Source organism: Ambystoma mexicanum, chromosome 14 (genome assembly GCF_040938575.1).
Source record: "Ambystoma mexicanum isolate Mex_15411 chromosome 14, UKY_AmexF1_1, whole genome shotgun sequence".
NCBI lineage: Eukaryota > Metazoa > Chordata > Amphibia > Caudata > Ambystomatidae > Ambystoma > Ambystoma mexicanum.
This window is the reverse complement of record NC_090940.1, coordinates 545,030,533-545,043,834: the sequence shown is the minus strand read 5'-3', so window position 1 is coordinate 545,043,834 and position 13,302 is coordinate 545,030,533. Positions and strand designations below refer to the sequence as shown.

General features: G+C 45.5%; 1 protein-coding gene across 1 annotated transcript in view; it reads left to right on the top strand.

Annotated features, from left to right (window-relative positions):
* TRIP11 (thyroid hormone receptor interactor 11) overlaps positions 1-13,302 on the top strand; it is a 1,018,241-nt gene that overhangs the window by 981,535 nt on the left and 23,404 nt on the right. The window contains exons 18-19 of the mRNA XM_069637842.1: positions 3,620-3,734; positions 3,826-3,951. Of these exons, the coding sequence (XP_069493943.1) occupies positions 3,620-3,734; positions 3,826-3,951 (241 nt within the window). The remainder of the gene's footprint in view (positions 1-3,619; positions 3,735-3,825; positions 3,952-13,302) is intronic.

Sequence of the window (13,302 nt, the reverse complement as noted above, 5' to 3'; positions counted from 1 at the left end):
CTGTGTTTCAAACTTCTGTAGTCTAAGCTTGCTGGGGTGAACTGAATTACATTTGATTGCATTTCTAAGAACTGTGTGCTCTCCTCTTCATCTCCTTGCACTGCATAAAGGGGGGGTGAATTGTCCAAGAAAGTGATTACATTGTCTTTTGCTGAAATCCTATCAAGTTATTTTCTGTACTGCATTTTCATTCCACATTGCATCTATTTGAAACCATAAAAGTATTGTTGCTATCTTATCCATCCTATACCCACTCATCATTGATTATAAAGAAGTGTGCTAGTGCCAGACTATCCATTATTGATTACTGCTCAGATTAAGTGTGATATTCAATTATTAATTCATTATAAAAGTGTGATATATATATACTGTTAAACATTTTTTTCAAATAAACCTTTTAAACTTGCAAAACAGAACTACTTCTTGGCTCAGTGGGGTCAGGGGGATTCCAAGAGAGGGGTGTTATATAGGGGTAGTCATTCAGAACTCATGAACTGGACATAAAGCTATATCAATAAGGGTTTCCATTCAGTATCCCAGACTAGGCATTGACTTAGCTGTATTGTTTAATTGAATCCTCTTACAGACCTCAGCAAACACTACTCCTTGGATTCCAGTTCAAAGACTGATGCTCGAGCTATTCTTCGCAACATTTTATGCTGAACAAGCTGTTGGCCTGTATCCTTGCTCTGTATACCATCAGCCCTAATCTGGACCTCGTTAGCACTGCCTTGCTCGCAATTTGTCACAATTGAAGAACTCTTAGCTATATTATTGGTACCTTGTGGAGGCGGGTGGGAAGACATCTCTCCACTTCGAGGGAGTGTATGAGTAACCCTGCAGAGACAGGAAGACAATGAGTCAAAGAATCTTAAAGGTGACTCTCAGGTTCACAGGTAGCCAACATAGCAATTTAATAGTCATGGTAGATGTAATTTCAGGGCTTTTTTTATGCCTCCCTACCTAACTGATGCATTATTTACCATTTGGAGGCGCAAGTTTGAATATATAGGAATAGCCATGCAGTGAAAATAGTAAAGATGGCAGTTGATGAATGCTGCAACTAATACAGGACCATCCTTTGTGGATATAAATGTGGAAGATGTGGCTTAGTTTGAGGGAGCAGTTGTAAGGTGTCCTCACAACTAATTCGATCTGAGCACTAAAAGTTGTCATTTTAGTTCATGACAAATTCGTCAGTGGCATGATGTAAAAAAAATGTTTATAATCTTCCTGACTGCACATTCAAATGTTGGGTTGTCAGGGGGACCGTTTTTTTAAGTTGAATGTCTTAAATCTTGATCCATTTATATTTTGAGTATGGTAGTCTATTATGTTGACATGAGAAGGTGTGCAGTATGGTTTGGGTCTGTCCTTCGGAGCGCTGTACTGTGCACTGCATTAATCGTAGCATCCACTTTTGAGGAGCTATACCTGTAGCATTAATTGAATGCTAACTGTGATGAATCCGGTGTAGTCATCACAGATTTTCCAGCGGTAACCTCCTATGTGGCCAGGGGATGGCACTCGCTACGTGATCCTGACCCTGGGGGTGGCTATATGAGGGAGGATCACATGTGGGGAGAACAGCCACCGGGGTGTTTGCCATGGCTCCATTGGATGAGGCATGGTATCCCCCATTTTTCCTTGAACATAACATTCCCATGTTAAAAACCCTCATGGCTTATTGCCATGCATCTAGTTTTCCTCTGAAGAATGAGGAAAACCTTTTAATGAAACCTAGAGACCAACCTTCAAACTTTGGTCTACCTTGAAAAACGGACGCAACCACATTTTTCAGTTCAACCAGAAGTGACTTCCCACTAAAACCCTTTGAAAATACTTATCTATGTTCCTTAAGTCAATTGTTGTCAATGGACTTCTTTTCCTAGAATCCTCAAGTAATGTGGAGCAAAAAGAGACTACAAGCTCAGCGAGCGCTCTGTTTGCTTGCCTACACCTGTGCCTGGGAAATTTAAGCAGCCAGAGCAGACTCTCGAGGTCTGCTGCTGTGGCTGCTGTGGCTACTGGTGAGAGAGAGTTGCACGTTTCTGCGAGGAATTGAAAGCGGAAGGGCTGGAACTGGCGTGGTGAACTCCTGGACATTTGCAGGTGAAAGAAAGCAGTTCTTCATTTCCCAAAGCCAAGAAGAAAGCAGATGTGTTAACTGGCAGCCATGGGAGATGAGAAAACGAAGTAATAGCAGTCGCAAGAAGGAAGCCGATGGGCACCCTTTAATGACGGACTGCGAGAGAATTCCTGAACGTCAACAAGAGCCAGTGAGTCCACCCATAAGCAGTGGGGACACCGTGGCGTATCGGTGAGCACGCTGAATGCAAATTGTGAACAACATAACAGAGCGAGGAAAAGAATGGACATAAAGTAAAAGGGGGAATTAAACTACAAATAGCCCCTCTTAAAATGTGTGAATGCATACAATGCAAACACAGAGAAGATAATATATCAGTAGGATAGATTATCCAATAATATATATAAGTAACTTTGGGAGGGGGCAAAAGCCCTGAATAAACAGAAGTCCTGGCAGGAGAGTATACCAGACATTCATACGTGTGTGAAACACAGAAGTCCTGACAGGAGAGTATAGCGGACAATCACAAGTGTGTAAAAAGCAGAATCCCTGGCATGAGAGTATACCAGGTAATTACAAGTATGCGAATACCAGAAGTCCTGGCAGGAAAGTATAGCAGGCAGTTAAAAGGATTGTGTTGATTCATATCCAAACAAGTCCTGAGAAGGAGTACCAGGACTGGGAAAATGGATTGTATTCATCTGGTACAAAGATATACTAGATGTTCAGAAGGAAACTAAAGCTATAAAGCCAGACAGTTTTGTGTGCAAGTGTTGGTGTTGGCCAAGAGAGGCCCGAAGAACTGTTGTGTATAAAACCTCAACGAGTATAGAAGAATCCAGTGGAAGGGAACCGCCCTCTGGTGCAAAGACCTTTATCCTTGAACTTTTTGTTGGAACTATTTTCTTTATGAACACTTTTTTAAGCCACCCAAGGCTAAAGACATTTCCCTCTTCACTTTAGAGTTAAGTTTGAGAGTGAGAATATATATATATGTGGCCGGGGACAGTGTTTTTATTCGAACATTCTGACGCTGATAGATCCTTAGTTTTGGTTTAGATAGGGAAATTCCTCTTAGAGAAGAGGCGGAGGGACATTTTCCCAACCCCTTTCATTTTCAATAAATGTCTTTAACCAAAATCATGGCTAACCTGTGTCCGACATTCATTCCTGACTCATCACATAACATACAAATTCCTGAATGGAAGGTGCTTTAGAACATCCCTTGGTATGTGTTTTGTTACCCTTTTGTGTCACTTTATTAATGTTGATAATTTTCCTGTGTTTTGTAGCACTTTAACGAATAGATGTAGAGACAGTGAAAAGATATATTTACTTTAGATTAACTTTATTTTGAAATGTACGTACAGTTCTATAAAAACCAATGCAAACTTATAAATAGGAAGAATGAAATATTAGCTATTTGTGCATATTTTTATAAGATGAATGGAGCATGGATTTGAATTCTTAACTTTTGTACAGCATCCCTCCTAAGGGCAGGTTCATTTATTTCCTCTATTTGCTGTCTAGAGTCCTCATGAGAAATCTCTTCATCGGGCATTTTCATACCCCAAAGAATAAACGGCATGAGGTTCTGCGGTTGATGGGAAGTATTCTTGGACTTGAAAAGGACGAGATTGAACAGGTAATGGTGATCAGTCACTTCCCTTCATGCGTTTACAACTTAAATGTTGAAAATTCAATCTAATTTATTTAAAAATAAACCTGTCTTTCAGCTCTTGGCTGAGGAGCAACGTGGTGTGACCAGATGGGTTACTGGCTGGCTTGTTGGAGGAGGCTCTGGTTCAAAGAGTGTTCCGAGCACACCACAGAGGCCAACCAATCCATCTTTCTTCAACAGCGTAAGAATCAATGTTTTTTCCTCACCAAGTTATAACTACAATACAGCGTTTATTATATTTTCAGAATTGCATAGGTGGGATTCTAAGCATGTGCCTCTCTAACTCTTGTTGCTTCTCACTACAGTGTATACACATTCTATGTAGTATGGACATTAGCCTTCACAATGTTGTCTATTGCTGTATCACCCACACTGATATCACATTTTCTTACTAACGTTGGCAAAATATTGGGGGTAGAAAAGTTGGATGCATTTGCGAGATAATGGTTGAGCATTTACAGTTACCACTTTGGGGTGTGTTTTATTGGAAGCCCTTGTAAACTTTTTGAATGCTTTTGCACAAGTTCAGGACTTGTGAGCAGTATTGTTTAAACATACTTTAACCAGTATCAAAGAAAACACTAGGTGTAAAACAGAAGAAAAAGGGAGGAGTAGCTGAACAGATTAGGGTAGACAATTGCAAAATGTAGGCCTACCAATCAAAGTAGATGGCACCTTATCTCAGCGCGTGCTTGAAATGGCTGATTGGGAGAGTGAGAGGGAGAATGCTCTTTTGGTGTAGAATAGAATGAGGTTATGCAACAAATGCAGTATGTGAATGTTTTCGTGATCTGCTGTTTTTTTCAGTTTAAATCCCTTAATGTTACTCATTTCAGAGGGTCAAATTGAATGTCGTCTTTCAGACCCATTTTAGCATTATTTATGTCTAAAGCATGGGTTTCATTCCATTCTAAAATTGTTCAGCAGTACAGGTTAACCTGTTCTGTCTCTTGTACTCTAAGCGCTATACAACAGTGACTACAGTGGGTAAAGTACAATTACTCCTGCGCGCAGTCTCCTTCCTATAATCATGGAACATATTTTCTACTATTCTCTGGACATGTTAAGAGGGCAGCACTAGACACATACCTGGATCTTTAGCATAGCCTGGCCAAATAGCACATAGGCTCTTGTTTGCAGGTCCACTGTATTGTATTTACTTGACACATGAATATAGGCCCATATCACTGCCTTGGAAATGGCCAGTGGTGTTGGAATGTCATATGTCCTGATTTAGGCTAAGCATGCATGGCTAAAGGAGTTGTAAGGCTACTCCAGAGGTAACATTTAGATATGAGGACAGCCGCTAGCTAGCAATAGATAACTTCACTGCATCTTTGCTTTGCCAGAGGGAATTCCATAAGGAGCAAAAGTACCGTCTTGACATGTGCTTGTCCTCTGCATGTCCCAGATAGTGTTATTGCCCTGCGTGCAATCACTTTGGGAAGAAAGCATTCCTTGGCAGAAAAAGGGGAATGGTGAATTACTTCAGCTCTACAGCTGAAATGAACTGCAGTTCTCTGACCCTTGGTTCCAAAGTAACTGTTGAAAATGATCATTTTCCATGTCACAACCATCATAGCATATGTGGCCATAGGATCAGACGGCTACGGTGGACCCTCAAACTTACATGAACACATGATTATTATCTTGTGCTCGTGAGCATGTTGGTTACCACCAGACAGATAGGACTTCCAATATTTCACCTTCATAACTGATATGGTCAGGTGAGAGTCAAATGCCAACCCATGTTCAACTTTTCCTCAGTGCCTGACGACAAAAATATATAATATAATGCTTTTACATTCGCGTCTCATCAAAACTCTGTTTGGAAGCTTTTCAGAAGCACTACTGGTGCACTCGTGAAGATTTACCACAACAATCTAACCAAACCCTTACTTGTTAAGGAGACAAAGCAGTAAGGCTTGAACTAAAGAGATTGGGACGTTGATATAACGTAATCAGCACAAATTCATTAAGTCAAAAATCTAAAATGTAGATAAAGTAAAGCAATATTTACGCATACATAATCACAATTAGGTTTCCCAAAATGGATGGGACATACAGCACACATTAGAATGTGTACAAAGGTAAGTACTGTTACAATATAAACAAAAGGCAAATTACCACAGTGTCTATAATTATCACAGGCTGTGTAGATGCTACACACATTACCACAGTCCATATAGGGTGCATAGATGGTACTCGGATTACCCCAGTCCTTATAATTATCACAGGTCTATAGTAGCTAAACTGGATCTGTGTGATTTTTTTCCGTCGCAGAAAAGTCTGCATGAGAAATGTGCGAACCACAAAAGGTTTGCACATTTCCCATGCAAACACGCATTCAAAACCCCTACATACCCACACCCCCACCCACAACACTCCCCCACCCACACCCTCAACACACTCCCACCCCCAACATAAACAAACCCTACTTACCTTTTTTTACACGCTGAGTCCCTGCGGCGCCAGTTCCCTTTCACTTCTGTGATTGGGAACTTCCGCTGCAGGGTCCTTTGCTTTTTCTTTTTTCTTTTTTTCCGGGTGTGCTGGAGGGGTGTCCCTCGCAGCACCCCGCTCACTATACCACACGTACCTACAATGCTACCACCAAAGGTTTGAACTTTTGGTGTTCGAACCATTGGTGGTAGCATTTTTCTGTTTTTTTTTTTTTTTTGTACGGTCTGACCTTTTTTTTCGGTCCGATTGTACAATTCCACTAAACTTAATGAGTCAAGTCCCTATTTCAAGAACACATTGTGACGAATCCCTGGATCTCGTCCCTTATCCCATAGGGCAGGGCAACCCCTCCCATTGGGCCAGAGCTGTGCGGCACAGTCCAGTAATCCCCTGGAGGTGATACACTGTGGGAGGATCACATGGGTGGGGATATCCCTTATGGGACGAGGGACAATGATACAGGGAGAATGCGGCATGTAAATACCCCATTAGCCACTCCCTTACCCTATTCAGGGCAACCCACTACCTCTCTCCTCTAAGTATTATTGTAAGGTAAAGATACCAATTTGTTAACTTAGACTGAGATGAGGGAGAAAAGCGACTACCCATGTGAACACGGTAACTGAAAAACTGAGATGAAGAAGAGGCACAGAGTAATACAGAATACCGCGCAAGTCCTGACAGCGTGGTGTAGTCAATCTGGACAGTCTGAAGTACAGCAGAGTATAAAAACAGGAGGAGGACTGGGAATGCCGTTGAGCCCTCCCTGGAGGTGCCGCAAGAGCAAGCGTTGACCCGAGAGAAGGAAGAAAGCTGACAGAGACGCTGAACTGGGAGCAAGCCAAAGCAGAGCGGAAGGACTGCTCCACAAACCTGGGAGTAGAGACTCCAGGCGTTGCAGCAGACTGGAGAACGCAAGAGGGAAACGTTGCATTCCCCAGAGGAAGATTACGACTGCGGAGTTGCCGCAGACGGCAGAATGACCACGAACGTTTGGGAAGCCCCACAGCAGACCGTGAAGAAAGGTATGCTGGTTTTTGGGGAGGTGCAGGGGCCCCAAGAAGTTGGTGGAGAAACCCGGAAGGGGGAGTAAAACCCAGAATACAGGGTCTTGGTCTCTGACTGAGGCATGAGAACATTAACATATCCAAAACCGCCCTTTGATACTTGGCAGGGGAGTATACCAAGTATGGCAGAAAACAGAATATAAGTCAGAAAGGCAAGTCTGGGACTCACACCCACAAGAGGATTAAATCATTGGAAGTCTTCATAGTCACAGTACCTGGCAGGTTAGTGAACCAGGTTGGCTGTGAGAAGAGCAGGGACAAAGGGAAGTGAAGCATTGCCCCTGGTGTTTGTGAACACTATACCAAGCCAAGAGAAGGGAGGCATTCTCTTGGCACTTTGAATAAGCTGTAGAGAAACCAGGGGAAAGGAATCACCAATCCCCCCCCCCCCCACACACACACACACACACACACACACACCCTGGTGTTTGGGAACATTTTGGAAAGACAAGAGAAGGGAGACATTCTCTTGGCATTGTGAGGCCCCGGCAACCTTTTTGGCACAGGGTTGCACATCCTTTAAAAGTTTGTTTTTGCAACATTTGAACTTTGTTTTAACGAGCTGCAAACAACATTTTAAACCCATGTCCAGAAGAAGAGAGATATTCTTTTAAACCAAAGATCATCAGCTTGCACCTTAGTTTTAGTTCCTAGTGTAAGGGCTGGAAATCGGTTTGTCACAGCGGTGGACTTTTTTCTTTGGACATCCTGACAGACTCCTTAGATGATTCTTTGAGGTAGAGAACCCCTTCTTATTATTAGGGATAGTTAGGGTTTCCCCAAACCTAATTTCTTTAATATACATTTGTTGCGATACACATGCCAATAGTGTGTCGATCTCGGACTTGTGCACCCTAACAGCATGGTCCACAAAGATAAGTAGCCAAGTTGTTATTCAGAGGTCTCCCAAAGAAAATGATGAGCTCAATACAGTTGATGTTACTGGAGCCAGCGGACTTGTGTATGATTTTAAAAGTAGCTTTCCTATAAAGGAAAGGGGCATTTACCAATACAAGTAATCCTGGGTGTGGGGGGTCTCAGATAGGATTCCTATCCCTAGTTCTGCCTTTGGAGACAACTGCTAACACTGTAGTTTCTGGCGTTATAGTTGCAGGGGTCTCTGTTGCAGTGTATTCTTTCTTTGACAACTTTAACAGCTGGGTCTGTCAATTCGATGGTTTTAGTCTTCGTCGGATGTACCTACAAGCTAGTAGGTGATGCCGGCCCCCTAATAAGGCCCGTACTGATCTCCCCTGTCTTTCCCTGTGTGGAAGGCAGTGCAGCACCGGAGCACCAGCTGAAGCCTTCCGCTCCTTTTGAAACATCAAGCAGGATTGCTGCCAACATTCGACCATGCATGGTAAGCCATGCCGAGATGAATAATATGGAGATGAAAATCCCTGTGGAGCTTCATGTGAAGCAGTCCGATCATTTTGTTGAAAAATGCCACATTGGGCTTTCTGTGATGCAGCCCACAATTAAGGAGGAGTTGCTTGCCGAAATGAGAAATGGCCATTTAAAAATGGCTGACCCAACAACGATGCCGAGGCTCCTGAATTGCCTCTGCTTCATGGTCCGCCTCTCAAGTCCTGTAATTGGGTGGCCTCTCTTCAAGAACTGGATGTCCCTACATGCAGGCAGGCGATGCTGGCCTGCTACAAGGGCCCACTAATAAGGCCCGTACAGATCTTTCCTGTCATTCCCTGTCTACCCCTGGATGCCCTTGCCCGTGCTCCGGACATAGTCTCCTGCAACTGTTTTACCACTACACACAAAGAGACACCCGCTAAGCATGCAAAACTCTTGGATAAGTCCTATGTTCGCAGGTAAGAGGCAATCCTGCATCGCCTCCTAACCTGCCGATCCACAAGCCTACTTGACCAATCCGACCTCCAGGGACTCTCCTCCCCGTCCTCCAAACCCCCACTACTTCTTCCCTGCTCCCTCCCACCACACGACTAAGCGCTTGCTACCTCCCAAATAGCACCCAACTCCCACATTACAGGGTAGCACTCTGCGCTTCCCCTGTCCCCGCAACCCACTCACCCTCCCACCCCCACCAATGGCAGTTCACCTCAGTTCGCACTGCACGACCACCATATGGCCCACAGCTCCGACGAGCTTAGCCCACACCCCCACCACCCCACGTAGATCAATGCAAAGCTGCGGCCAATATGCACCAAGTCCACATCGCCCTGAGCAACCCTCATAGACTGGCACCATGCCCCCCAGACTCAGAACGCCACCTCACACACACCACCCACACAAGCAGAACACTCCAAAATGCACACAGGCCCCTGTCTAGGAATCCATTGCCTATGCAGACTCTGAACCAGACTCCCCAACTTGCAAATCACTGAGCCCTGCGCAGGCACCGCTAGTCTCCAGTGCCTCAGATCCCGAACCATGGCTCCCAGCCCCCTGCACTACCCTTCCCAAATACTGACTCACAAGCAACCCCTACTCTCCAATGCACAAAGCCCCCCGATACACCCAAACTCCTGGCTTGCACCCTCATAAACACTTGCCGTTTTGTGCTCAAGCACTTGACATCCATGACCTCCTACTTAAAAACGATCTGGACATACTTGCCATCACAGAAACCTGGTTGCATGAGGCAGCCAGCCCCACTGTTAAACTCGCTCTCCCGCCTGGATACTCCATTCTCTGCTCCTATAGAGATGGGAGTCAAAGCGGAGGAGTTGCCATCACGGAACTGAAACCACCCTAACCTCAATCTGGGATGACCTTAAAATGACGGCAGATTCCGCGGGATGCGCCGCTCTAATCCTTCTTGACCTATCCGCCGCCTTTGCCATGATCAATCACTCAATCCTACTAGACTGTCTCCACTCCCTAGGAATTCGTGGAACCGCTCTTAAATGGATAGCTTCATTCCTCAAAGATAGGTACCAAATAACGATACTCTCCACCTATACCTCCCAAGCCCGACCAGTCGACACGGGAGTGCCACAAGGAGCATGCCTATCCGCCCTCCTGTTCAATCTCTACTTGATCACCCTCCCACCAATATTTCGTTCACACAACATCCTGTGTTACAACTACGCCGATGACACTCAACTAATTCTAAAAATCCTGAACGCAAAACCCAACTCCCGACCTGACCTGGCCTCCTGGCTCCATGACATAGAACTCTGGATGACCCAAACCAACCTCTTGCAAAACCCCTCCAAAACATAAATCATGGTATGTGGCAATGCCGAACTTCTTCCGCACCCACTACCCTGGCCATCCGCCATGGGCAACTCTCCGACCCCCTCCAACTCAGTGAAAAATCTTGGATGCACCCTTGACTCTGACCTAACACTCTCGCGCCAAGTCAACAACGTCTCAAAGTCCTGCCACTACCACCTTAAAACCCTTAGGCGCATCTTCCCATACCTCTCCTTTCCCAACAGACTCTCTGCGGTCCAATCAATCATTATATCAAGACTGGACTACGCAAACCCCCTATACCTCGGAGTCCACGGGTGCCAACTGAATAAACTCCTAACGGCACAAAACGCAGCAGCCAAATTGCTACTCGCGCTCGGCCCAAGGGATCACATCTCCCCAGCCCTTAAGACGCTGCACTGACTCCCAGTAGCCCGAAGGGTGACTTTCAAAATCTTATGCATCTCCCATCGAGCACTGCATAAAACCGGACCTCAATATCTTCAAGACAAGTTAAAACCCTATCAACCCCCACACACCCTAAGATCAAGCTCAGCTGGCCTCCTAGCCATACCGAAAACAAACTCAGACAGGTTAGGCGGATCATCATTCTCAGGCTTGGCCCCCACACTATGGAACTCACTCCCACCCCACATCCGCCTAACTGAGGATTTAACGTCTTTCCGCAAACTGCTGAAAACCTGGCTCTTCCCCTAAAACCATCCCGTACCAAACTAACCCAAACAGACTAAGAGCATCTCAATAACTCAATCCAACAAACTACCTGACGCGAGAAATTGAAAGCCAATAACCCCGAATATAAACTAGAATGGCAACCAGAATTAAATGAGTAAAGTAGATCAAAGCAGTGAAATGGTTAATAAGAGTAAATCATACGGAAACAGTAAAGAGATTTAAACTCCTGAAATGGACATAATGCATGAGGAGTGAACGAAATGAATGGCGTGGATGAAATAGTTCTAATGGATGAAGCGTGTGGAACAGATGAATACGCCGAGTGGAAGAATGCATGAGTGGAAGAACAGATTATATAGTTTGAATGTGTGTCTAAATTGATTGAGTATGTAGATCGGATGAGTGTATAGAATGGATGAACATGTTGAGCGGATGAGTGTGTAGAGCGGCTGGGTGTGTAGAGCGGACGAGTGCGTAAATACAGAGAAGCGAGTAGAACGCAGGAGTGCGTAAAACAGATGAATGTATTGTGCAGAACGGATGAGCGTAAACCGGATGAGTATGTAGAGCGCATGAGTGTGGTTAGTGGATGAGTACGGAAGTGCGGAGAGTGTGTAGATTGCTGGAACAAATGAATGTGCAGACCTGGCAAAGGCATAGAGCGGATGAGTGTATAGAGCGGATGAGTGCACAGGGCGGGCGAGTGCACAGGGCGGGCGAGTGCACAGAGCGGATGAAGGTATAGAACAGATGAGTGTAGAGATGAATAGATAGAACAGGATAATACTGTTGAATGCGTGGAAAGCACGAGTGCATAAAGTGGAGGAGTGCGGGGAGCAGATGAGGGTGGGGAGCGGATTCATAGATGCATAGAATGGATGAGTGCAGAGAGCGGAAGTGCGGGGAGCACGGGAAGTGGGTGAGCGTGGGAAGCGGATGAGTGTTTAGAGCGGATGAGGGTGGGGAGCGGATGAGGACGGAGAGCGGATGAGGACAGAGAGTGGATGCAAGCGGGGCGCTGGTGAGTGCGGGGAGCAGGTGAGTGCGTAAGGTGGGTGAATGCATAGATCAGACGAAGGTGTAATGCACGCGAGGGGATAAAGCGGACAGACTCCTAGAGCAGATAAGCTACACAGACCAGGTGAGTGCGTAGAACGGATAAGCATGTAAAATGGATGAGTACCAAATGCATACTGAATGTGGGGAGCGGACAGATGGGCGGAGCAGGGTGGATGAGCTAAGCAGAAGAATGTGTAGAGTGGTGGACTGCATAGAACAGACTAGTGGGTAGGGCCGGCAAATATGTAGAACATACGAATGCATACGAGCGAATGAGTGCATATGAAAAAGGGGAACGTAGAGGGGACGATTGTGTAGAGGGGACGAGTGCGTAGAGGGGTTGAGTATGTAGAGAAGATGGGTGCGGCCATATAACCCTTCATATCACACCACCACGCTTACTCTCTCTTTTACACCATCACTCAGCTAGAACACAGAGATACTATGACACCATTCGGGATAACTGTTCTCATACCAACATCCGCCGCACACTCCACATCATTCTAAGTAAACACTGCTGGTTACACCGCCCCCCCCCCCTCCCCCAGCCAAGCATTCTCCTCAGGCCTAATGCAGCCACATCCGGTCTGGATAAATCCTGCCAGAACGAACACATGCTCCAGATCTCTCAACCACCACACCTACCGCTAAGAAGCAGCTATTACACAAATACCGCACCAGCTGCACACATACCGGTGCTCACACGCACCTTAACTCTCTCTACTGACCTGAACTTCGGTTCCCAAGGGCGTTGAACCTACCAGCGCCTTCAGACCATACCAATGGTATATAAGGCGCTATATAAATGCAACATAACATAACATCATCTCCAAAACCTCCCACCACTGCCAGGGCACGAAATCATGCTTGCCAAGCTCGAGTAGGACCCACAAACGCTCAACATTATGCTTCTCTTATCGCCAGCCCAACAGCACTACTTCCCTGGATCCTGATCTACCCCTCCTCATTGCCCCCCTCCTGAAGCCCAGCACCACATTTCTACTACTGGGAGATGTTAACCTAGGACTAAACGACCCTGAAGACCACGACCCTGCAGACCATAAGGCCACCGT